Source organism: Trichosurus vulpecula, chromosome 6 (genome assembly GCF_011100635.1).
Source record: "Trichosurus vulpecula isolate mTriVul1 chromosome 6, mTriVul1.pri, whole genome shotgun sequence".
Taxonomy (NCBI): Eukaryota; Metazoa; Chordata; class Mammalia; order Diprotodontia; family Phalangeridae; genus Trichosurus; species Trichosurus vulpecula.
Window position 1 is genome coordinate 62151085 of NC_050578.1, and position 27502 is coordinate 62178586.

The window sequence follows — 27502 nt, forward strand, 5'->3', positions numbered from 1 at the left end:
TGTTACACATCATCTTCTAAAAATGGATCAAGCAGGGGCTGCTTTAACACTAAACCAGTAGGGGACAATGCTTCATTCCACCCATATACTAGTAAAAAGGAACTTTTTAAAAAAGAAATAATTTTTAAAAAATTAATACTTCATTTCATTTTAGGGAGCTATGTGGGAAGGAGAAAGGGAGTCAGAGAAAAAACAGAGGAAGAGAGAGAAATAGGGAAGGAGGAAAAGAAAGAGACAGTAAGAGAAAAAGAGATGATTGTAGGAGAGACAGAGCTACAGAGGAGATACAAGAACAGATACAGAGGCAAGGTGGGGGGAGACAAAGATAAGAGGAAGAAAAAGGCTGGCTCAGTTCTGAAATCTGTTAGCTGTTCTTACCATATCTCTTCACTCAAATGGACCACAAGTTCAGCATCAAATCACTAGGACCCTCTGAATTGCTGAGTGGCTTTCCCCAGAGAAGAACATTCTTTTGGGTGCTAAGAAGTTGCTAAGTGTTTCCACTTTTATATTTAAATACATATATTGAAAATAAAGGTTTGATTTTCCTATGGGATTATGATGAAGGAATAACTTAAGGCTTTTAAATTTAATCTAGAACATTAGGGGTATTGATTAACTATATACCTAGTAAAACCACATTCAAAAATTTTCTGATTATCTTTGTTCTTTTATATGAAACAGCTTCAGCTGAGATTGTTGTGTCCAATTCAAACTAAATTCAACAATAAACATTTATTAAGTGCCCAGTATGTGGAAAAATAGTCTTTCATTTCCTAGAAGAAAGGAAAGAAGGAAAACAGGGAGGAGGGAAGGCAGGAAAGAAGGAAGGAAGGAAGGAAGGAAGGATGGAAGGAAGGAAGGAAGGAAGGAAGGGGAGGGAGGGAGGAAGGAAAGAAGGAAGGGGGGAGGGAGGTGAGAAATCAATATTTATTAAATACCTATTATGTTCAAGTCACTATGCTAAATGCTTCATAAATATTATCTCATTTTATTTTCACAACAGTCCTGGGAAAGTATGGGCTATTACTCCTCCCACTTTATAGCTGAGGAAACAGACAGACAAGTTAAGTGACTAGCCCAAGGTGATACAACTAGTTAGTGTCTGAATCCAGATCTGATCTCAGGTCTTCCTGACTCCAGGCCTGGCGTTCCACCCTCTCTGGCACCAGCTGCTTTATATTATACAGAACATAAGGGACACATTTTGTGCGAGCCTCCTTTTCACTGTGTTCTACTATTTCCTTCCATTGAGTAAATCAATCCTTTCCCTAGTCCTTCTACAATCAAATCCATTGGAGATGTATTCAGAAACTTTGGATGTAGAAGAGAAAGGGAAATTTGGTTTATTCTTGCTTCAGTGGACTGCAAATATGAACATCTGTTTCTATTTGAAGTCTGGGGGTTTGTGGTTGAAGAAAGTGATTAGTTAGCAAGAGAAAATGTAGTTCATTTGAAAACCACAAGTATATGCTGATGAATACTATGACAATTAAAAGATGATGAAAACTTTTTGGCAACATTATTTGGGAGCTTCTGCCCCACTTACTAACATAAACTGAAAACAACATTGGTCAAGGTAAAATTAACACAAAGAAATTCTTCCATGGACAACGTGTCCATGGAACTCCAGGGTTCCAGAAAAGTGATAAAGCCAAGACTTTCTCAATAGATGAATGTGAAGGTGCTTCTTGGCATTTGCTTTGTAGTTTCACTAAGTAGGTCAATCATTTGCATGGGCTATTGATCTTTGCATTTTATTACCCAAAGAAAAAAAAGAGTAAATAATTTTCTCTTCAGAACTCTGGTGCCTTTTAATTGATGCAAACTCAGTTAGTGCCCTAACCATAAAAGGCATTTAATGAGGTGAGTACTGAATGGAAGAGGAATTTCTCCCTGGGATACCACAAGCCAGAGCACATTCCTGTCCTGATGAAATCCCAGGCCTCGACCACTGTCTCAGACATTTCATGGATCCTAGCGCTCTGGCTCTTTCCTCTTTTCCATTGGACAAGGGCATTTTCTTCTGATTTAAAGATAGTCCTTTCATAATACTATCTCACTTTTTGTATAATTATTTCCAAAAAGACTAGAGTGTCGCAAGGATGAGGGTTTCCACAGGAACCGACTAAAACAAAACCGCAGGGAGAGGATAGATGTCTTTGTATTGGGAAAGAAGGGCTAGCCAAAAGAAAGTCTGCCAACACCATTTTATTAAAGACGGTCTCCAAGTGACTGATACTATGAATCATGCAATTTATGGACTATAGAAAACGAAACAAATGGATCTGAAGCTGCTAATGCAGCTACTAGGGAAGTCAGTAAGACTCACCATTTTAAAATCGCAGGCTTGCTTCCCAGATAGAACTGCATTTTGGCTTTCTGAGTTGTAGAGACATTTTCTGCCTCACACAATAAGGGATTCGGCAGGGTAGCATTAAAGGTTCCTTTCAGCATAGTGTCTCTGAAAACTGGACTTAGCTGTTGAGAATCAAACAAAAGAATAGCTTACGTTAAACATATGCTGCTCAAATTTTGGAAACTGATGTCTAGAAAGATGCTGTATAACATATAGGAAAATATAGCAAAGTAATTAAAGTTTTATTGATGCCTTTTTGTCATTATATCACATTAATTTGGGGGATCCTTCTTGTTCTCCAGACTGATTCATTTCTTGTAACAAGTATACCTGGAAACTATTTTTACATGTAATTCAAAATATAGAATGCTATTAAGTGGGGGGAAACAACAACAAAAAAACCCCAAGTATATCTGGCTATATGTATACATTCCGCCCCAGGAGTCTACCACCTTACTTCTCTGAGAAGGTTGGTAAGCTTCACTCTTTTCTTGGATCATCACTGGGTTGTCCATTACTCAAAGATCAAGGTCTTTGCCAGTTAGGCAGAATGGGAAAAGCTTTGAGGAGGATGTGATATATTTTGTGGAACTTTAAATAATGGATTATAATTCAGTGAGCAAAAGAAGAAAAGGGATGGCATCATTTCAGGCATAGAAAACAGCATGAGAAAAGGCTAGAAATGTGCGAGAACACAAGGTGTATTCAGGGTACAAAGCATGATCAGTTTGGCTGGGGTATGGGTAAAACAGTATGAGAAGAGGATATACAGAGAAGATGATATCAAATTAAGGAGAGTCTTAAATCTAGGCAAGGAACTTTGAATCTTTTTCAGGAGGCTTTATGGAGTCAGAAACGCTTTTTGACAAGAGTAGTAATAACATGACCAGTTAGCAGAATGAAGGGTGGTCTTAGGGTTAACGAAGCATGAAAAAGGACACCTCAGTGGAAAACATTGCAATAGTCTAGGCAAGTAACAATGAGGACCCGCACTCAGGCAGTGGCAGTGAGAAAAGAGAAACATGGACAAATGTAAAAGATGTCGCAGTGGCAAAATTACTGTCTGGCTATAAGGAATGAGGAAGGAAAAAGCCAAAGATAACCATAACCCAGATTTGGGCTAAGAGGAGAGGATGGGCTTAGTTTTAGACATGTTGGATTTGAAGTATGAGGAGGGTATCTAATTCACTTCAACAAGTAGTTATCAATCGCCTCCTATATACGGGACAATGGGTTAAGTGCCAGGAATATACAGACAAAAGCATCTGTCATCAAGGAACTTACATTCAACTAGAGGGAGACAACATTTAAGTGGAAACATAATTGTAAGGAGGATGGACAAATAATTCAGGAAAGCATTCCTGAGCTGAACCGAGAAGAAAGCTAATAATTATAAAGGCAAGGGTGAAGAGGGAATACATTTCAGATGTATAGAACAGCCTATTCAAAAGTGTAGAGGTGGGCGATGGAACATCATGTGGAAAGAACAGCAAGTCGGCTAATTGAGGTGGAATGTAGGATGTGACCAAAAATTATGCCAAATTATGGGAAAGGAAGACTAGAGTTAGACCATAAAGGGTTTTTATATGCCAAACAGTGGCAATTGCTTATCCTAAGTAATGGGGAGAAAATGGAGATGCCTTGTAGGCAGCTAAAGATGTGGGCTGGAGCTCAGGAGAAAAGCCAGTTTTGGAGATAAAGATTTCAGATTCATCCATATAGGAGGCATAGCTGAAGCTACGGGAATGAATGATATTGCCGAGAAGAAGAGAGCCCGGAACGCTGTAAGGTAGGTGCCACTATTATCTCTGTTTTATAGATGAGGAAGCTGAAACTAAGAGAAATTACATGATTTGCCCAAAGTCACACTAAGTGTCTGAGACCAGATGGAACTCAGGTCTTGATTCCAAATCTATCCACCAGCCTGTCTAAACCACAGTGCCTCCTAGCTGCTGTTTCATGTTTTAAGCATTTTTGAAGGTAGGCCTGTAAGTCTTTCATATTTTGAGCATTTCTTTTGTAATGCAAGAAATACTTGTCCTATATCTGGTACCTACTTTGTACATTGTACCTTTTCTAGAAGCCCTTTTAGGGGAGATCCTAGAAATGAAACTTATCTAAGCCTTAAGGGATTTTTCCAGGGCAGGGGCATGATCCAAAGAGTTTAGGAAAAGCTTGATTCCCCTACTTCAGGGTGAGGCTCTCCCAAGACCATACCCAAGTCTACTTGGGCCCAAAGCAGGAGCCCCTTGTCCGGGGAGCACACTATGGGTTATCACACTTTAATACTCAGTAACTTCAATTCAAAGTCTTTGAAAAGATGGGCAGTGAGAAATACATTTTACAAGCTGTCTGACCCCTCTGCTAAAAGGCATTTTTGTCCTACCTTTTGTCTCCACTGAAGAAACTGAGACATTCTTAAAATAGAACTATACCAAACGAAAAGAAACCATGGCCACCAGATAAAAGTATTTTCTTTTCCATTCAAATCCAATCCAGCAACCATTTATTAAAGCATCAGAGGATATGTGTAAGGCATTTAAGTAACTAAGAAACATATCTATCCAAGTCCATAGTAAACAGCAATCAGAGAAAGTATACATAGGAGAACGTTAACTAGACAAGACAGAGTGAAAAAGCTAGTAATATTAGGAGGAAGGTAACTCAGCTCGTGAGAGAGAGAGAGAGAGAGAGAGAGAGAGAGAGAGAGAGAGTGAGAGAGAGAGAGAGAAATTGAGATCTCACTCCAAGGGAGAGTTCTCCAAAGTCTCTTGCATGGCAAGCTGGGGATAGGGACATGATGAAGACTGACAGCTCTTTCCTTCGGCAACCTGAAATGAGATTGGCATTGTCCATCTTCACTCTCAAAACTGGAAAGCAGAAGAGTCCTTAAGAGACGGAAGAGACTCTCAAGTTCAAAGACACTGAAGAAATTCCCTTCTCTCCCATTCTTGCTAACTCTACCCTGGCTCTCATAATGGCACAGGACACTGATATCCAACAAGAAGGAGAGAGTCCCATACTAATTTGCTTTGGGACTAGAGTTATAAAAATAATAAACAATAACAACATCGATAATAATTAACATTAATATAACACTTTAAGGTTTTCAATGATCTTTACAAATTTTATCCCATTTTATCCTCACAACCACCCTGGAAAGTAGGTGCCAATTATGGTTTAATCCCATTTTATAGATGAGAATACTGAGACAGATGTTAAAACTAATTGATAGCAAGTCTTTCTTTTATGTGTGTATTTGTATCTCTAGGTGCTTAGTCTAATATCTAGTGCAAAGTAAGAACTTAATAAATTTTTGTTGACTGACACTAAGTGGCCTGGAGTCAGTGCTGGTTTGATCAAAACCAATATTTGAAGCAAAAACTCAGACATGCTGGCTAGATTGCTAAGTTGGCCAAGTAGGAGAGTAGGCTAGTGTTAACCAGTCATTACATGTGTTTTCCCAATCTTTCTCTCCCCCAATGGTATAAACCTATCCACCTGGCACTAAAGGGCCTTGTGTATAAATAAGACTCTATCTCTCACATGTGTATATGTGTGTGTGTGTGTATGTATGTATATCTGTATGTAATTCTATATTATATATATATATATATTTATTAAGTATATGTGACATAAAATGTTAAAATATAAAACTGTTTTATATGCAATGTTATATATGTATATATGTGAGTGTGTGTGTGTGTGTGTATGTGTGTGTATCCAGAAGGCATAGTATATAGTAAAAAAAAAAAAGAACTTATATAAGGCCTACTATGTGCTGAGCACTGTACTAAATAGTAGAGAAAATGTTGTTGAGAAGATGTCATTTTTCAGTCATGTCTGACTCTTTGTGACCTCATTTGGGGTTTCATTGGCAAAGTTCCTTCTCCAGCTCATTCAGTAGATGAGGAAACTGAGGCAAACAGGGTTAAATGACTTGCCCAGTGTTACACAGGTTATACAGCTAGAAAGTATCTGAGGCCAGATTTGATGATGTCTTCCTGCCTCCAATCCTAGCACTCTATCCATTGTGCCAGCTAGCTGCCCTTGTAGCTAGAGATGCAAGATAAATAACCATGGTCCTTGTCTTCACAAACATTACATAAATATAACACAATATGGATGATAATCTATATGGCCATGTGGCCAGATGGTTATCCTTTGAACAAGGATGGCAGATTGAAGTCCTTCCCCTGACACAAATGAGGTATATGATCATGCACAAACCACTTAACCTCTCAACTTTAAACAACTCTCCAAGACACTATTCCAGATGGAAGGAGGGAAGGCATTCTAGGTATAGGATGACACTGAACAGAGGGATGAGAAGAACAAAGCAGGACACAGTAGTTGCGTACTGCAAGCAGGCAGTTTCATGGGAGCATGGAGTAGAGAAACATGGTAACAGTGTACAATATGTACAAAGGAAGAAGATGATGGCAGTAGGCTATGGAGGGCCTTGAATGCCAGGCTAAGGAGTATGGACTCTCCCTAGAAGGCATTGGGGAGCCACCACCACCGAAGGATTTTGAGCAGAAGAGTGAAATGATTTGCTCTATATATGATGTAGACCAAGTGGCAGCAGTGCTAAAGGGGGCATAAGGGGCAACAGGATACCAGTTGGGTAGGTAGATAAAAAATTATCTAGATAGGTGATGGTGAGAGGTTGTTCTAAGGCTGAGGCAGCAGGAAGAGGAAGTAGGAGATGAGTGTGAGATTGGGGGAAATAGGTCAGGAGGGATTCAAAGGGAAGTGTAAAAGATAACATGAATTTGAGCTGTGGATATATTAATGAAGATGTGATTATGTGTCTGATACTACCAAGAATTCTCTTTAGAAGATTCCCATTCCGTGAGAAGTCCAACATCAATGAATAATAGTTTTCAGGGAATTCAAATAATATCAGCCATGTTTGGGACTTGTCGGGAATTCTCTCTACTAATGTAGATGAGCAACTTCAATCCTGAGAGAGTGGTCTGTGTCCCTAGAAGGTGACTTGCCCAGGATCACACATCTAATATGTGTCAGTGGAGAGACTTGAACTCAAATCCTCTTCACTCTAGTGCCATATTTATAGTCACCATCATAGATTGCCTCTTAATATAAGTATGATCCATGAAAGAGCAAGAAGAAAGAGCTATTTAAAATGAACATATATTGTTATTCTGTGATAATTTTTCCTCTTTCTTTTGAAAGGAAGAGACTAAAGATTGTTTCACGCTTTACATCCAGGCCATATGTGGAATAACACAGCAAGAATAAAAGTTTTTTAATGGCATTTGAAATAGACTTTACAGCACCCAAACTGGTACAGCTATTCCATGAAACACAAAAATGGTTAACATTTTAGTGACATTTTTTAAAAGTTCACAGCATTCAAAAGAAATACTAAGCCTAAAGAATGGAAAATGAATAACTCAATAGCTATTCATTGCTTATGTCCCTTTTTCTTCTAGATTACCAAACTGAGTTAGCCCAGTCTTTGAGAAAAATCTTGGAATCTATAATGTATTGAGAACAATAGAAACAACATATCATAGACAAGCACAATTCACTGAATATGCTACATTTAGTATTTTGTCGAAGCATTTTAATTGACCATGTGATCTGCTATAGGGGCTATTCCTTGGAGTATGTATAGATAGATATCCCTGGCCTGGTTCCAGTGGTCCGTATAGACAATTTTGAGGAGCTTACCTCAACTCCAGCAGTGACCTGCTGCTGAAAGGACTTGATGATTTCATATGACATGAGTGGATCATTGGTTGGCCATATTGTGTTTGTTAAAGGAAGAGGTCATTTCTAGCTGGCACTCTATCAACTGTGACTTCAGGTGGCATGATATGTTTCTGGGAAGGAGTGGCAAAAAATGGTCCTTCTTTACCTTGATTTCATGGTGATCCCACTAGTGTTTCCCATGGAGAGCTTGGATTTTATAAGGTGGGCTCATACCAGGGGACATGTGGCTACTTTAATCCTTTTATGTTTAGTCTTTCTTGATCTTCAGCAAAAAATACCCCCAAGAAGGACATGTTCTGATGAGTTTGTCATCTTGGAAGATCTAGAGGTTCTATCTTTACTTGGAGCTGAAGGATGGTAGTTAATGTGATAGTAATCCCGAAGCAACAATGGCTGATGACTGACAAGCTTCTGCATTGGAGAAACAGGCAATGAGAAAGAGAACAATCCAGGTTCCCTTTTCAACAGGTAAATGGGCATCAAGACTTATCTAAGCCAAGGTGAAATGTAAAATGGCTAATTAAATCAACTCAACAGACATTTAAGTCACTAAGAATTTATTAACCACCAGCCACTGTGATAAATGTTGGGGATACAGAGAAAAGCAAACACAGTCTCTCCTCTCCAAGAGCTCACACTTAGCAGTCTTTCAAATATTTTTATGTCCTGATGGGCTTAACTACCAGTTTTAATGATCTGAAGAGCATGAGAAAAGTGCCCCTAATCCATATAATTTGAAGTCAGGCTCTCCTGACAATGAACCTATCAATGACTCTCCTAGCAATCTTCCACAAATACATGGCTCTGTATATGATAAAACAGCTCCCTAGCCCCTGTGCTTCTGGCGATGGTTCTTTAAGTTAGATATTCTTAATATTTTCTTTTATATTTTGCCCCATCACAAGAATTTTTTTTCACATAAGAACATAAGAATAGCATTTGAACAGCTGTCACCATACCAAATACTCATAACCTCTGAGCTTCTTGGATTGAAAAGCTTTCCAAATAGAGAGATTCAGTACAGAAGATAAAAATTATGAGGAGACAGAAAGAGGTACAGAAATAACATCCATGTGTCCTGTTTGCCAAGGATGCTTTTAGAAAGCTTACAGGAGGATGACCTTACATACCAATACTTTTTCTCTGCTTCAAAAAGCAGTCATTTTAACCCTGTGTCCATAGAATATTAAATAAAGAGAAAAAAGGAAAACAAAACACAGGAAAGTGACTTGTCCCAGGACCGTTTCTAACTGAATCCAGTTGAAAGGAATGAGAATGAGACGACCAAAATAATAGCTAGCATTTAAGTGGCACTTTAGAATTGGCAAAGCACTTTACAGCCATTGTCTGATTTGATCTTCGAAATAGTCCTGTGAGGCTAATTCAAGTTATTTAGATTAAAGGATGATAAAAAGGCATAGAGCCAAAAGATTACTATCTAAGATTTTTGGTGCTGCATACACTTATGTCTAATCACTTTGCCTCATTCAGTTGGAAAGTGCCCCACATAACTGGATGAGAATGGCTAAAAAGTAGGAAAAGGATGCTTTTTAGAAGCTTTATGTGATTGAAAAGGAGCCAAGCTAGAGGAGGAAGCTTCCTTTCCAGAGGAAGTTGCTGCGATTCTTTCTGATATTCATATGGTCTTCTTGCTGGGTGCATCCCCCAAACGTATTTGCAGGGAAAGTGATTTGGAAAAAGCTATTAAAAATGAGACCAAAGTGTTAACAGATTACACTAAAAATAGAAGCAGATAGAAGGAATGAGAAAATACAACCAGGTTAAAAAGATTGAGGCTGGTTAGGTGACTGGGTCAGGAGATAAATGTTAAGTTCAGAGTAGACAAATGCAAAATAATTAGATTGGGAGCCAGGAACCCTGCTAGGGAACCAATGCTAAATGAAAACCATCAAACATTTTGAAGGGGGAGAAACGAATGTGAGCTTTGGCTGGCAAAGTTATGGAAACCATTATTTCAGGTTTTGTTTTGTTTTAAAAGTAATAATAGCAGGTTATATAGGCTAGGAGCCTGCATATGTAAAACAGTGATATTTTACTGGAACAGTGCATAGAAGATGTGTATGGGAGTATTAGCTCTGAAACAAATGAACAAAAAAAAAGACAAACTATAAGATGCTATAGGAATACAGTAAGGACTTACTAACTCTAACTAGCTCTGTGACCCAAAAAATGCCACTCAACTTCAGCCCAGTTTTCTAATCTGTAAAATGCGATGGTACCTACGGTTCCTGGAGCAGCTAAGTGATGCAGCGGATAGAGTGCTGAGCCTGGAGTCAGGAAGACTCATCTTCCTGATTTCAAATCCGGCCTCAGACACTTCCTAGCTGTGTGACCTGGGCAAATAAGTCACTTAACCCTGTTGGCCTCAGTTTCCTCATCTATAAAATGAGCTGGAAAAGGAAACGGCAAACCACTCCAGCATCTTTGCTGAGAAAATCCCAAATAGGGCCATGAAGAATCAGATATAACTGAAAGAGGGTTTCTTACAACTCTTATGGGCTGCCTACGTTGGTTGGATGCCAGACATATACTTACCTAAAAGATTATTTTATAGAGAATTCACACAAAACGAGCTCTCAAGTGGTCAGAAGAAGTGATACAAGGGCACATCCAAGGCACCTCTGAAGAACTTTGGAGTTTACTGCATGTCTCTGGAGACACTGGCACAGGACTGCCCAGCATGGCATGCCCTCTTCAGAGAAGGTGCTGTGCTCTGTGAGCAAAGCAGAATTTAAGCAGCTCAAAAGAAATGCAAGATGTGCAAATTTAGAGACTCTACCTTGAATGGACTATTTGTGCCCAACCTGCGGTAGAACATTCATATTGGTCTGATCAGCTGCAGTTGGACACATCGTAACTTGACTCTAGCATAGTGATGTCATTTTGGTCCTCTTCAAGAATAAAGAACAACAGTCACAACAGCAAACCTATGATCCTATGAAATCCTGTGATTATTCCTGTACAAAGAAGAATATGTTCCATCTAGATAAAACTATGTGAATTTTCTGAAGTCATTAGGATTCCTGTCTTTCTCTATTACTACAATTGAAAAGTTCTACAGAAAGTCAAGGGCGGCAAATGTATCGAAGGTAATTTATTGTTCAAAGAGATACTGAGCAGGTCCTGCACCAAAACTGGCAGACAAAATTCCAGGCTTGCCTCCTAGGGCTCTGTGTGACCCATAATGACCAACCAGGAATTTGAAAATCAAGTGGAATGAATCAATGTCCTCATTGTTTGGACCAAAGGAAGGAAACACAGACAGAGTTTACTGAATCCAGTGTTTGACCTATTTATCCTCATGTGTCATCCTAAAATATGTACAAAACTGAATGAACAATTACTGAAAGGCAGCAGTGTGTTCTTTTCAAAATATTTTATGGTATATTTATTTTTAATAATTTGATTGGAACAAATTTTGTATTTTTATTAATTTTAGATTTAAATTTAGGTGAAGTGCTCTAATTTTCAAACATTTATTTTAAACCACTAAGGAACTCAGTCACAAGGGATCTGAAGGAGTGGAAGATGCCAAAGGTTTAATAAAACGTGGACCTTTTTTAATACAAAATGAAGGTGAGCAAGGGGAACATTGACAATTCCCGGTCTCTATGTGTACTTCCTCATCTATATAAAAATGTTATGGGAATGAAATATATATTTTAAGGTAATCTTTTATGATAGTATTAATAAGGAACAGACCAGGTTTCACAAATGATTGTCAGTTCTGGACCACATCTTTACCAATGCATAACTGATTGAAAAATATAGAAAATACAAAATTCCACTGTGCATATTAAGGTAACAGTGCATATTACTTGTTGACTCTAAAAAAGCACATAATTGGGGAAGCTAGGTAGCACAGTGAGTGGAGCACCAGCCCTGGAGTCAGGAGGACCTGAGTTCAAATCCGGCCTTAGACACGATGCATTTGCTAACTATGTGACCTTGGGCAGGTGACTTAACCCCAATTGCCCTGCCTTCCCCTCTCCAAAAAAAAGACAGAATCAGGTAATGTCTGGCATATGGTAGGGACCTAATAAATCCTTATTGACTAACTAAACGAGTTGTTTCCCATAGATACATGAAAATTATGCATGATTCTTTGGAAGGTAGAATGAAGGTGATGACCTTGTCAATGAGCTTGGGATCATTTATATTAGGTATAAAATAGGGAGTTTTATGCTAACCAAAGGTATTTGCCTCTGTCGAAGAGAAGTTCCAGTGCAGAGTCCAAGTTGGAAAAGAAATTATAGATGGCGAAACCCTAAATACGTTCCTGTTTGTGATGGTATTGAATTGCAGAGCCTTCTGGATGAAATCCACCAGCACTCAAAGACTGGTTAAGGGATGGCCTGCCCATCCACACGGGAAAGCATAAAGTGAATGAAGAATTCCAATTGCCCAGATTATGACATTCAGTTAGATGGACTACCTACAGATCTCATTCTTCAGCACCTACTATACACACTTGCAGCCATTTGACAAGACAGCTAAAATGAAAAAGATAGGCAAGGTAGATGCCAGTCTTGGTGTAGTTTTAATCTAACTGGGAAGACAACATAAAAATGAAAGTTTCACTTCAGGGCCGATGATAAGTGCGACAAATGATTAGGTGGCATCAGTAGGTTAGATGATGGGGTCAGGGAGCTAGCAGAAATAAAAGGCAACCATGATAGCTTTTTCTCTCAAATTAGACATTAGCTGTGTATTTTTTTAACTTTTTTGAGCCTCAGTTTTCTTATTTTTAAAATGGGGGAATAATACTTGTGTTAACTTGAATTGTTTTGAAGGCCAAAGGTCAGTGTTTATAAAATTGTCATTACCATTGTTACTGGTATTCTTATATACACATATAATGATCGTGGCAGATATACTTGAGCTAAGATGAGTCAAAGTTTGTAACGGCATTGTATCTATGGTCCTTTGTCCACTGACTAGATATCCCTCCCAGAAAGCAGGGGATTTCACCTGCCTGGAGAGCCTGGTTAATCACATAAATAAGTTTTTTTTTTTTTTGGAATCAGAGACTAACATGTGGCACGAGACACTCCCACATGGCCTATTCAAACCCCTTTTTAATGATTATTCCCACACTATTTGGGGTATAGTTGAAAGAAATTGAATTTGGTATCAGAAGACCCAAGATAGAATCCTGATTCATACTGGACAAGTTATTTAACTTCTCTACACCTCAGTCTTCACATCTATAATATGATATCACCATCTCTGAAGATTCAAATTTGTGGATCACTGAAAGGGCAGTGGAACAAATAGGCCATGGCATACTTACAATGATGGATTACACGTAAAATAATAGTATAAAACATGTCATCAGAGATACGCATGACTCAGAAAGGAGGCAGGAGGGATGGACGGCTGGAATGATGTATTGGTATCCATTTATCACTTAGAGGAAGGCTTCCAGGATGGTAAGTGGATGCTAGTCACAGTAAGACATGGATGAAAAGAGATGGATGGGTTGTAATCTGTACCACTGGAGGGAGTACCCCTCTCACTGAGGTCACAATTCCATTTCACTATTAAAGTATAAGTGAAATGAGAGTATTGGCTCTTGATAGGTAATTCTGTCTCCCATTAATTGAGCCTAAGCCATTGCTTCTTACTGTGAATTTACTCTCATATATACTACTCATTTTCTATACCGTTCCCTGGAAAGGTCACTCCCAGACAAGGTCTTCACCACTTTCTTTTCTGGAGGCTGTTCTTAAGCGTTTTGCTATTAATGGTGGAAGAACTTTTATACAAGTACTGCATATGCATATGCAAAATTTTCAATAAAGATGTAACTTGTTGCCTACCATCTGTGTCTTTGGGCTTCCTCAAATCTACTGGGTTTCTCCATAAATCACACCTTTTGCCTCTGCAGATTATAGGTTAAATATGGCTTGTATCTACATCTACAATGATGTAAGTAAAAAGATCTTCAGCTTCAATTCAAGCCATCAGTATAAAGGATACCCTTTAAATCATACCCACTGAAAATGCAGAAAACAGACAAAAGATTCATGGTTCAAGTAATATAATTCTCCTCCATCTTTGGTAAGTCCCACCTTTCCCTGAAATACCTTATACCAGGGGTGGGAACCTGCAGCCCTGAGGCCACATGTGGCCCTCTAGGTCCTCAAATGTGGCCAAGGATTCAGTCAAAGGGCTGTACTTGAGGACCTAGGGGGTCACGTGTGGCCTCAAGGTCACAGGTTCCCCACCCCTACTTTACACAGTCCATAAGATTCATAGATCCATACTCAGGTTTGGCCTCCTCTAGAAAAAAACAGAACTTGAGTTTCTAGAGAGGCAGCCTCCCACTCCCTTTTACCTCTTGGCCACTAGATTTATAGTCCCACCCTAAGGCCTTGGATTCCCCCTCAAAAGTATTGTATTCGCTACATTTGAATGGTGTCACTCAAATAAAAATGCAAGCCACTAAACCAGTTATAAGGATTCCTGTGAGCTGCACATTGACTTAGAAAATCAAAAATTAATATTATCTACATTTTGTTGTAGTGGCAGGTAGGTGGCTCAGTGGATAAGAACACTGGGCTTGGAATCAGGAACTTATTTTCATGAGTTCAAATCTGACCTCAGACACTTACTAACTGTGTGACCCTGGGCAAGTCACTCAATTAAACCTGTTTGCCTGTTTTTCACTTAACGTTATTTGACTCAGTTTCCCCATTGTAAAATGAGCTAGAGAAGGAAATGGCAGATCACTTCAGTATCTTTGCCAAGAAAACCCCAAATGCGGTCACCAAGAGTCAGACATGACTCAACCACAAAAAGACAGATAGAAATTTTTGTTGTATTTTCATTTATTTTGTTAAATATTTCCCAATTACATTTTAATCTGGTTCAGGCCCCTATTTGCTGGTAGTGTTACCAGCAAATAGGGTGGGTAGACCTTATATTTGACACTCCAGGATGATATTATGCTATTTCCCTTCATTCAATAAATGTTGTCAAACTGATATTAAACATATCTTCAATGATATAAATGTGTGGTGTAGTTAGTACTTTTGAAAATTCACCTGTCAGGTAAATATAGGCTTTCCCTGTTCCTGTAACAGTCCAATAATTTCAACTGAAATAATTATAAAACAAAATATTCACACTTCTTTATTCCAACAACTAAAGGGGGTAAGATCTTCTTAATTACCTTTGTATCTGCCCCAGTACTTGGTAAAATGCTTTCAACATGAAGGATAATTAGAAAATAGTTGCTAGATGAAAAGAATGAATAATTTCACTGGAAAGAATAAGAATCTGGAATCACTGTGGCTATTTTAACTTCCTTTAGAATAAATTAAACTTAATTCTGAAGAAAAACCAATATTAGGAATAGATAGAGTCCTTGAACCAAAACAGTAAAATTGACAACATATATTAGGATAGATAAGAAAAGTTTAAATGTTCGGATTGTTGGGTGGGTGGTTAGTTTGGTTCAGGGTTTTGTTTATTTCACCAACTAAAGAAGAAATTCTGGAGCCATGTGAACTGGATAAGAAGAGAAATTGAATATGATTTCATCATACAAGCAATTCTGTAGGGGATAATTAGAATGTTTTAGTGCCAAACAAACTACTTTTACTCCCCAAACAGTTAAGGCGGTATTTGGATGCTTTATTTCAGGACTTAATTAATTTCATCCCAAGAAGAAATGATCAAAGCAATACTAGATTCTAAGACTTTCTACTTAAATTATTTTTCCAACCAGCAATCATTCAATTAATGTTTGGGTTTTAGATAAATATCATGAAGTACTTTAACATAAAGCATTTTGTTGTTCAGTTGTTTTCAGGCATGTCTGACTCTTGATGAACCCATTTGGGTTTGTTTGTTTGTTTGTTTTTTTGACGAAGATACTGGAGTAGTTTGCCATTTCCTTCTCCATCTCATTTTATGTATGAGGAAATGAGGCAAACAGAGTTAAGTGACTAGCCCAGGGTGGCAAGGCTAGTAAGTGTCTGAGGCCAGATTTGAACTCACAACGATGAGTCCTCCTGACTTCAGGACTGGCACATTGTTTCAACAATCTGGCTAGCAGCTGTTGTGGGGGTAAAAACCCAACACAAGCCCAGCAACAAGAATGCTACCAGCATGCTGCAAAAGCCCAGGTTCTTTTGATCTGCTTCACTAAGGAAAGCAACGTTTAGGGGTTGACAAGCTTACTTTAATTCAGCATACAAATACCATTCACTTAGTTCTGGGGTAAAAAGCCAGCACCCTAAACTTCAGAGCAAAATACAAACATTGACAGACAAACCTTGTCTGATTCAAATCCCAATACATAGTTACCAGAGTTTAACAAAGTCCCAACATCCGAGTTTACGCTTGCCACCAAGAGTGAGAGCCCTGCGCAAATAGCTCTGTCTTCTCTTCTTATACCATTTCAGATGTCATCAAACGTCGTCTGAATGACCAGAACTTAGGCTCCTATGATCAGCTCTTGAGTTAGCACCTCCCCTTAGTACACTGGGAGCTTCACATCCACATAGGCTTAGCACCTAATAGGGGTTTGGGCCTGGGGCTTAGCACCTAGTAAGACTCAATGAAATACACTGAATTAATCAAAGGAAACAAAAGCCAAACTCTTCAAGGGCACTTGGTTGAACTGAGTGCTAAGAGCCCATTTTGCTTACCAACATACACATCCATTGTCCCACCTAGCTGTCCTCATTTGCCTATTACCTCCATTTTAATTTTCAGGTTCATTTTGTATGAACCAACACAGAATGTTGAAATTAGACAAAAGGGTTCATTTCTCCTCTGAGCCAAGAAAGCATTTCAAAATGCATGCCCACATCCTGGACAATCCTTTCAAATCTTCCCTAAAAGCTATTTTGAAAGTGATAGGATCACAGTTTCAGGTGAAAAAGAATGAGCTCATTAATGAAAACTATCCAAGAGCTAGAAAATATTATAACCTTGATTTGTAAAATTAGAATTAGGTGTCTGGAAACCTCTGAAATATGCAGAATTTCACTAATAAGAAAAAGCAAACATGACAGAACTGTTGAAACTTGAGACAGTACATATTGCCAGATAAAATTTCCACAGGTAATCATGAGTTATCTCTCTCCCTCCAACCTAAATACAATTCCCCCTTTTTCCCTCAATACCCAGGAAAATACATACATGCATATAAATATAGATATAGTTTTATATATGTATTTATGTATATATATGGGTTTATATATATATGTGTGTGTGTGTGTGTGTGTGTGTGTGTGTGTGTGTGTGTGCGCGCGCGAATAGTTATATAGTTATATTGTACCTAATAATCAAGATAGTTGTTAGAGCTTCAAAGGACCTTAGAGAAACCTCTCATTTTACAAATAAGGAAACTGGGATTACAGCACAAGGTACAAGTGTAACTAGCAATTTTTGCATTCCAGGGCAAGTATCACAAAGTAGCACCCACAGCAGACACTAGGAGTCAGAGGGAGGTGGTTGTTGTTCCTCATCCTTCATTCTTGGAAGAGGTGGGTGGCGGTACTGGTGAGGCATAAAGACATAATCTGGGCCAGACTAAAGAGTTGACTTAGGCTGGAGCTGCCAAGGAAGGAAGCACAAGGGAACAAGTGGCTGCCATCTGGTAGCTTCCTCCTTCACCTAATTCTTTTTCTTTCCTAGGTGCTAAGCTGTGTTTTGTTTTCTTGTTTTGCTTTTTTGTCCTAAACTGCGGGAGTTCAGTAAGTCAGTCCAGATCCAGTCATTCTGCCCTGGTTTTGACTGTATTCTGGAGTAGGTGTGAATTAAAGCCACTCCCTTGGTATTTTAGGTTCAATATCAGAACAAAATTAGACACTTGAAGGTTAATTCAACACTTAAAAAGAAATTTAGACATAGTTGGAGGGTATCAAACCAGAATAGGCACCCAAAATCCCTTGAGTTCATGAAGTGAGGAAGCCTTCCTTCTCTGTCTGGATGAGAGCCTGGCTCTGCTAGGGGCTGCTTCATATTTAGGCAATCTGGAAGTTACTTCAACAATCTGAACTTCTAGTTTCCTGAGCCAACCAAGACCTAGGAGTGCCATGATACCTTTTATGGGAAACACCAACAACCAACAACAACCAACTCACCTAAATTGCATGTGGGGTTGCTCCTACCATACTCTAAGAAGAGGGAAAAGAATAAAGGATTATTTACCTTTCACCATTACTTCCATGGCTCACAGTCCATTTGCATAAAACTCTCCTCATTGGTGGAGACTGATTTCTCAGTGCTCCCAGTCTGGAGGCAGAAAGGGTATTGGTGAAAACTTGGAAAGAAAAAGAGTCTTCTGTTTTCAGGCTTTGGGACAGAAGGCTCACGAGTCCCTGAAGGGAGAGTAAGACTCTGGGAGCCTTTGTGGTTAGAAAGCAGGAAGAAGTCAGCATGTAGGTCTGGTACCTTATTCATGTCTCTATCCCAAGCTTCAGAGAATTTTTCCTTGTGTGATATCTGAAACTCTCTGATTTCTGTTTTGAGATAAATGGGTGTATTTGATATTCAGTATATGTGTTCACTGTGGAATTGGCATTTGGCAGGAAGAGAATCAAGCCTTGGGGCACCTCTTCCCTGTTAAGGAATCAAGACCTCGGCTTGAACCTAAAAATTATTTTCCCTACATTAAGAATATTTAGGGGAGCAAATTGATAGAGTAGCCAGTCTCTGGATTAACCTCCAGCTTTCCCTCCTGGCAGGAATCTAAGCCTCCCTTGGAAAATGGTGGAAAAGGAGATTCTAAAAATATCTATTCTTGCCTGCCTGGGAACCACATCTATACCTACCCAATGACACACATATAGCCTACATGAGCAAAAAAACAGCACCCACAACTTACACATAAATTTTGCTAAAGGCTCTTTAAAAGAATATAGTTTATTAAAGTGATTCAGCTAGCTAGTCATACACCTTGGATTAAGACAAAGGTTTCCCAACTTATATCATACAAGTTTATTTAGCATAAACTTGTCACTTCAGCTTTTTATATTTAAAACCAAGGCTTTGGACTAGAAGAACTGTAAGCTGACTTCCAGCTCTGTGTCCCTATGATTATTAAATATTGCAAATCATATGCATTAAAGCATGTTTAGTTTTTTTTTTATTAACCCAGTGCCTGACACAGTAGATCTATATAAAATTAGCTATCATTACTATCAATAATATTAAAGTCTAATTAGCATTATCAAATATTTTATAAATATGCATCTATATCAATATATTAACATATATCAAAGATCCCTAGTGAATGGCCAAAGATTCTGACAAACAATAGATACTAAATGGCTGCTATCTGTAAAATCTTTTGCAAGAAGGAATAAGAGATGCCAAGAGACATATAAGTACAGTGCCTGGGACATAGTAGGTGCTTATTGGTTGAATGATGGAAAGAAAACATTTGACTGAAAAATATCCTCAATGTTCATGGTAACAAAACACTGGCCAACTTATGAATCACTCCAAATTATAATAAAGCATTTCTGTGTACACTCGCATTTGTTAAATGTCTCACCAGACGACTTTCATTGCATAAGAGAGAGAAATGCAGTCAAACTCAAAACGAGCACTTTGTAGTGGAAAATTGTGCCTGTTCTCAGAGGACCTGCCATCATGGGATGAGTAAGGAGCAGGGGATAATGGAGGGGATACGATTAAGGCAGAATGATTGATGAATCCTTTTACTGAATCCAGTGTGGGTTTGTGCATAGCCAGCAGGTTCTGCTCTGGGACAAATGGATTTTTAGCTTTTGTCTGTGCTATTCAATTCAATTTATTTCAATTCAACAGGCATTTATTTATAAGCACCTACTATGGTCCACATTAGACATTCGGGATACAAAACAAAGGTGAAATAGTCCCTTTCCTTATGAAGATTACATTCAACTGGTAGAAGCAACATGTTCATACAGTGACTGAGAATAAAGTGAAAGGCAGGGTAGTGACATGGATAGAGACTCCTCAGCCTTGGAGTTATGAAACTTTGGTTCACATGCATATACTTAATAATTCTGAGCAACAAATCAATAATTGACAAACATTTATTAAGCACCTACTATGTGCCAGGAGCAGCTAGGTGGCTCAGTGGTCAGAGTGCTGAGCCTAGGCCCTAGGGTCAGGAAGACCTCGGTTCAAATCTGACCTCAGACAGTTACTAGCTGTGTGACCTTGGACAAGTCAATAGCCTGTTTGCCTCAGTTTCCTCATCTGTAAAATAAACTGGAGAGGAAAATGGCAAACCACTCCATTATCGTGGCCAAGAAAACCCCACATGGGGTCACAGAGCATCAGACAAGACTGGAAAATGACTAACAACATCTCTAGGACCTAGCACAGTGCTCAGCTTGCTGGTGGAGGGAGCTTTCTTGTTCAGAATTCACAATAATGAAATATGGTCCTCCAAAATGAAAAGGAATTGAGGGGTTCGGATGGGTGCTAACAATGGGATAATCAGGAAAGGTTCTTGTAGGCAGGAGTACCAGACCTGAGCCTTAAAGGGCACTAGGAATTCTAAGTGATAGGAATGAGAAGGTAGAATAATAAAGGCATTGGGCTCCCTCAGCCTGTACAAAAGCATAGAGAAGGGTGTTAGAAGGTCACATGCAGAGATGGGGAAGTACACTGTTTGGGTTATAACGTGGAGGGTAAGAGGGAAAGTAGTGAGTGATTAGTCTGGAAAAATAGGGTGGTGCCAGACTGTAAAGAGCTTCAAAACCTAACAAATCAGGATTCATTTGATCCTAGAAGCAATAGGAAAGCCATCTAAAGTCATCTTTAAAAAATAGGAATAGGTTTTTAATGAAATTTTTCTTTTTATATCTTCTAGATTTCCCCATATTCCTATCCTTCCCCACCCAGATAGTCATCACTTATAATACAGAATTTTTTTTAAAGAAAAACATGGAGAGAAAAGAAGAATTAAGAAAAAAAAGACAATACTTTGAAAAATCTGATATTGTTTGCAGTGCTTCATGATTGTGAGGATCTCCTCTGCCATCCCAAACTTCTGCTAAGGAGCAGGCGGAGGTGTCTTCTCATGACTCTGTTATAGACAGTTTATTCTTAATAGCTTTTAATATTCATTTTCAATTATTTTGTGGTTATTGTTCTTTCCATTTATATTGGCATAGTCATTATACACAAACTGTTCCTAAAGCCTGGACACATAGGCAATTGGCGGCAATGTGGAGTTATTGCATCGAGTTCGTGTGAATCTTGCAAAGCGCATCAACCTGTGTATCACAAATGATGAAAATCATATTGAAGATGTTATTTGTTAATATTCCAATTAAATAAAATGTTGAAAATTTCATTCATTTCATTTCTCGAAAATATGCATTTCTGCCTATGTGTCCAGACTTTAGGAACACCCTGTATATTGTTTTCCTGTTTACTTTACTTCTATGTGTATAAATCTCTCCATGCTTTTTTGAATTTGTGCTAGTAATTTCTCATAGCACAATAATATTACATTACTTTCATGTCCCATAATTTGTTTAACCTTTTTACAATCTATGGTGACATCCTCCCACTCCCACCCCTTTACTCAATAAACTCCAGTGGTTTCCTATTGCCTCAAGGATCAAATATAAACCTTCTCTTTAGCATTCAAAGCTCTTCACAAACTGGCCCCCTTGTACCTTTCCAGTGTTCTTACACCTTACTCTGGGCACATACACTGGGATCCAGTGACACTGGAACAAGACCATACATCTCCAGAGTCTAAGAAACCCTGTGTTTTTTTTTCTTTTGTTGTCCTGCATTCCTGGAATTTTCCCCATCCCTCATCTCTACATCCTAGCTTCCCTGGCTTCCTTCAAATACCAGCTAAAATTCCATTCCCTAAGAGAGACCTTTCCTTATCCTTCTTAATCATAGTGCCTTCCCTCTGTTGATTATATCCAATTTATCATGTGTATATTGTGTTTATACATATTTGTTTACATTTTGTCTCCTCCACTAGACTGTGAGTTGAGTGCAAGGTCTATATTTGCCTTTCTTTTTATGCTCAGGACTTAGTACAGTGCTTTCCAAATGACAGGCACTTATTAAATGCTTATTAATTGACTTTTTAGTTTTTAGTTCTTCTATCACAGAAAGTGCCACCATAAATATTGCAGCATGCATAGAAAATTTTTTGGTTGTTTTTTTTGTTTTGTTTTGTTTTGTCAGTGACCTTCTTGAGGTATGTATGCCTAGCAACAGAGTATGAAGATCAGAGAGTATAGACATTCTAGGCACCTTATTTGCATAATTCCAAATTACTTTCCAGAATGATGGGACTTCATTTTTTACAGCTTCACTAACAATGTAATTCAGTGCTTGTCTCTCTCTATTCTCTCCAACGTTGACTATTTCCATTTTTTGGTCAACTTTGTCAATTTGATGGTGAGACCTCAGAGTTGGTTTGCATTATTTTTAGTATCAGTGATCTGAAACATATTTTTGTATGGTTGTTAATAGTCTACAATTCATTTTTAAGAACTGCTTGCTCATATCTTTTGAAAGCAACTATTGGAACATAACTTTCGATCTTGCATAATTCTTGTTGATTGTCTATACATACTGGATATCCTTATCAGAGATATTTGATCCATGGGAGGGTTTTCCTTCTTATGCTAGATACATTAATTTTGCTTGTACAAAAGCCCTTTCATTTTAAATAAACAAAACTATATATATATATATATATATATATATATATATATATATATATATAAAACCTTTTGTGATTGCCTCTATGCATTGGCTGGTTAAGAACTTATTGCCCACTCATAGTTCTAAAAAGGACACAATCTGTTTCTCTTCTATTTTTAATGGTATAATCTTTAATATTGTATCCATTTTGTATTTATTATGGAAATGATAAAATTAAATATTAATCTAAGCCCAATTTCTGCCAAACTACTTTCTAATTTTCCCACTAGTTGTTATCAAGTAGGGAGTGCTTTCCTAAGTCATTTCTATTATGGCATTTATTGAACATTGGGCTACTGAGTTCCATGATTTCTGATTTCCCTTGGTCTTGTCTGTTCCATTGATGTACTTCTCTCTTTTTAAAACCAACACCAGATGGCTTTGATGACTGCTGCTTTATCATTCCTACACAGAAGAGCAAGTAAGCCAATTTGGTTGTAATGGAGAGTGTGAGAGGCAAGTAATGAACAATTAGCTGAGAAAGATAGGTTGAACCAGATCACGAAGAGCTTCAAATATAAACAGAATAGTCTGAATTTTATGTTAGAGGAAATAGAGTGGGGAAATGACATAGTTTTCAGGCTATCGGTTTAGTAACTGTGTGGAGGAGAGATTGGGAAGGGGAGGGGCTGCTTGCAGGAATGCCAGTTAGGAGGCTATTCAAAAGTCCAGGTAACACTAGAGTGGTGGTCGTGTGAGTGAAGAGAAGGGGATGAAGATAATGGATTTTGCAAGTGACTGGATATCATGGGGTGACAGTAGAGTCAAAGATTATTCCTCGATTGTGAATATGGGTGTCTGGAAAAAATGGTGCTGCTTTTGATAGAAATGAGGAAAGTAGGGGGGAAAGAATGGATTATGAGGGGAAAAACAAACAAATTCTATTATGGATACATGTGCTTTATGGGATAACCAGAAGGAATTGTCTGAAAGGTGGTAAGAGATGTGGGGCTCCACAGAGAAATGAGGTTGGATGTTTAGACTTCAGATTTTATAAGCATTGAGCCAATGAAAGCTGGTCAAGAGAAAAAATATAAAGAAGAGAAGGATCCACGATGGAATCATGGAATACATTGGGGACATGACATGGATTCCTCAAAGAATATCAATCAGATAGGTAGAAGAAGGATCAGGGAAAAGCAAAGTCTCATTAAAAGTTTCAATAAACATTATATAATATTTGCAGTATGAAAAATCAACAATTTAATTCTTTTGAGAGACAACAAATATTAGTAGGTTGATACCTACTACCTGAAAATTTAGTATGTTATGCTTTTTCTTTGACATATCATACTATATTTTCAGTGTGATATCAAATGCACAAGTCCTAAAATCCTTTAATTGTAGGATAAAACTACTCCCTTTATAGAATTGTTATGCTCCATTATAGTGCAAAAAAATAGCAATACATAATTTAAGGGTTTGGACTACTTTAACTGAATAAATGACATCTATCTATGATTACTTGTTTAGAAGAATAGCTATAGAGTATTAAAATACTATTTCATTTTAGTTATTTCAATGTATGCAAATGTTTTTACAAATGTTCTACAGAATAATGTAATTTTTTGGAATCATTCATTCTCACTGCATATGGCATACATTTTGAAAATGTTAAGATGAAACTTTTGCCCTTAAGAATTTTTCTTATCAAGGAATAAAGTATGAATATATCTCTATTAATTACTATAATATTTGAAAAATGTTAAATGTTCAATAGTTTGTCTGAATAATGTCAAGATAAGTCTAACACAAAACTGAATTCTCCATATATCAGCTTTACTAGTTTTTCAGAGTTTTAGCTATTCCTTTTCTGTGAAACAGCAATTTCTTTATATAGCATGTCCCAAAAGTCTTAATGCAGTTTTAAACTATTAAAGTTTAGACTAAGATTTTTAGAACTCCCTCTATAGTTCCTAGCTAAATAATCCATGCCCTCAGACTTAAATTTAATTTAGAATTCCACTTCCTGATTGCTGGATGCTTGGGTCTCTCTGTAGAAGCCATGGTTCTAACTTCTTTTTCCCTGTATAGCTCTATTTGTGTTCAATGGCTAAACTACATTTAGCCATCACCCAAGCAAAGACTACTCTCACAACAAACTTCCAAGGACTTTGGGATCTGGGATCCCTTATTTTATCAAGTCTAAACTACCTCCAGAACCCCTCTTTTTCACCATAGATGAGTAAGTGGGTACTGAGAGAGAAATTAAAGGGCCAAGGTCCGTTAATGCCTGAAATAGAGGTTCTTCACCTTTTCTGTGTCGTGATCCACTTTGGCGATTTGATGAAAACTATAGATGCCTTCTCAGATTCATGTTTGTTGCTTGCATTTATAATTGAAGGAAATGCTAAATTTCAGTTAAATGCTAACAAACATAAAGATGTATTTTTCCCCATTCAAGTTTATAGATTCCCAGAAATCTATTCACAGACTGTGAATATGCATATAAAAACATATATGTCTGTACATATAGAAGTATATACATAACTATGTGTGTATTTTTGTATACATGGGTGTGTGTGTGTGTGTGTGTGTGTGTGTGCGCGCGCGCGTGCGTGTGTGTGTGTGTGTGTGTGTGTGTGTGTGTATGTTAAATACAGGGAGTCCAGAAGTCTTTGGGAAGTTTCAGACTTTTTGAGGAGGAACCTCTGAATGAGCAGACTTATGATTTCACTGGAATAGTGAAATGCTTATGAGAAACTCCCTCTACCCATGAAAACTAGACCTTCCTCTGCAATGTGCAACCTCACAGAATAATCTGGGATACTGAAAGATCACTTGACTAACCTAGGGTCACACAATAAGCTCTGTGTGTGTATGTGTGTGTGTGTGTGTGTATAAAGTGCAACAAACCAACACCCCCCTAATTCTGAGGCTACCTCTCTGTCTCTTTAGCCATGCTGGGTCTCCAAATTCAGGGTCTCCCAAGGGTCAGCTGGGTCTTCGAGGGAACTACCCCGAAGGGTTGGGATCAACCAGTTGAAGGCTGTGAAGATGGAGCACATCCTACCCTTCCTCCAATGGCCAAACATGAGTCTTGTCTTCAACATAATCACAATCACACCTATCCTTTGCCCACCATCTCTGAAAATGCCTCTTCTCTGCTGGTGTCTGAGAGAACTCCTAACAGGTACACTTCTCTAGTAGGTGTTAGTCCTGAGAGTAACTACAATCTCAGAATCCCCTGGGCAGCCATAGCAGCAGTTTTATAGGTTCCCTTGGGAAAATCCCCCTTCCATTCCAGGATACTAGTTCCTTTCCCTCCCCACTAAGTTCACATCTTGGGAGCAGCAGACACCTCTCAGAAGTTGTGACCTCCTAATTGGTCTTCCAACCTCAACTGTTTCTCTGCTACACTTCATCATCCACACACCTGCCAAACTGATTTTCCAAAGGACAGTTAGAAGGACTATGTCACTCTCTTCCTTACCATTGCCACTGTTCTATAAATGTCAGTGGCACCCTTTTGGCTTTAGGATAATTTTTTTTAAAAAATACTTCTTGTGACGTTACAATCTTCACAGTCTAGCCTTAACCATTTCCCAGTTGTACCTCTCTATCTTGCACTCTCTGATTCTGCTTCTTGCTGTTCCTACACTCTTACAAAAAGGCAATTAAAATATCCAAACGTGAATAGGAAATTAACATATGATACTAACCATTAAGTAGAACTACATAATGAAAACTTTCTGCTGAAATGAAATCACAGATACATATATCACTTTTGTGTTTTTGCATTGAATATGGAGAATTTCTACACCCAGAAGCATGACTTGTGATGCAAAGCTATTATGTTCACTGACTATTATCTTTGATTGTTGCATGTTCAATAAAAAGTATATAAAATGAAATAAATCTGCACTTGTTTGGCTAGATATATTGATAAAATTAACTAAATAGTTAATTACTAATAAAAAATATTAATTACAACTCTGACCTTATTCTACCAGGGCATATGCAAGTATTTCTCTTTAAGTAATGAAGCACATTACATAATCTTGTGGAATTAATAAATTGGCATGAGGAACTCTCAGTGAGAAAACTCCGCCACAATGCAAACTCGCATCTCCTCTGCAGACTGTAATCTCAGAGAGTTGTCAGAGAGTTTAGTGAAGTCTAGACTCAGAGAGCATAATAAAATTAAAATATCATCATCTCTGTTATCCCTTTTTGTTGATGTTTTATATTATACCTAATATGTTAGTCCAGTAGTACATATATGTTATTTATAAAGAAGTAAATAAATACCCACATGCTGAGGGTATGGGCAACTTTTTTTCTTCTTTCCTGCCTAGAAGAGCATGTGACAAAAACAACTTTAGTGTCTCTCACTCTCTATATACATACATGCACACATGCACGTGTGGCCTGTCAACCCACGAACCTCTGTTATACATGATTTGCTTTCTTTTTTCCTATGGTCTAAAAACACATCAAATCTGCAGAAAGTAGATGACAGTTAAGTAATTTGCTAATATGTGAATACCTTATTTGATATCTTCACATATGCATTGACTATAAAGTACTTTCAAATTAAAGCTATAAAGCATATGAAGAGTCAGCAAGCTTAATTTCACAAATGGTATTCTTAGGAATCATAGATGATCACAGATACAGAGGTGGAAGGGGCTTGAGAGGCCATCTAGACCCACCTCCTCTTTTTACAGGTGAGGAAAT

The 27502-nt window shown here is 38.0% G+C and overlaps 1 protein-coding gene across 1 annotated transcript in view; it reads right to left on the bottom strand.

The window, feature by feature from the left end:
• Positions 1–27502, bottom strand: part of STPG2 (sperm tail PG-rich repeat containing 2) — a 655681-nt gene that overhangs the window by 13319 nt on the left and 614860 nt on the right. Inside the window, exon 14 of the mRNA XM_036765397.1 lies at positions 2333–2481. Within this exon, the coding sequence (XP_036621292.1) occupies positions 2333–2481 (149 nt within the window). The remainder of the gene's footprint in view (positions 1–2332; positions 2482–27502) is intronic.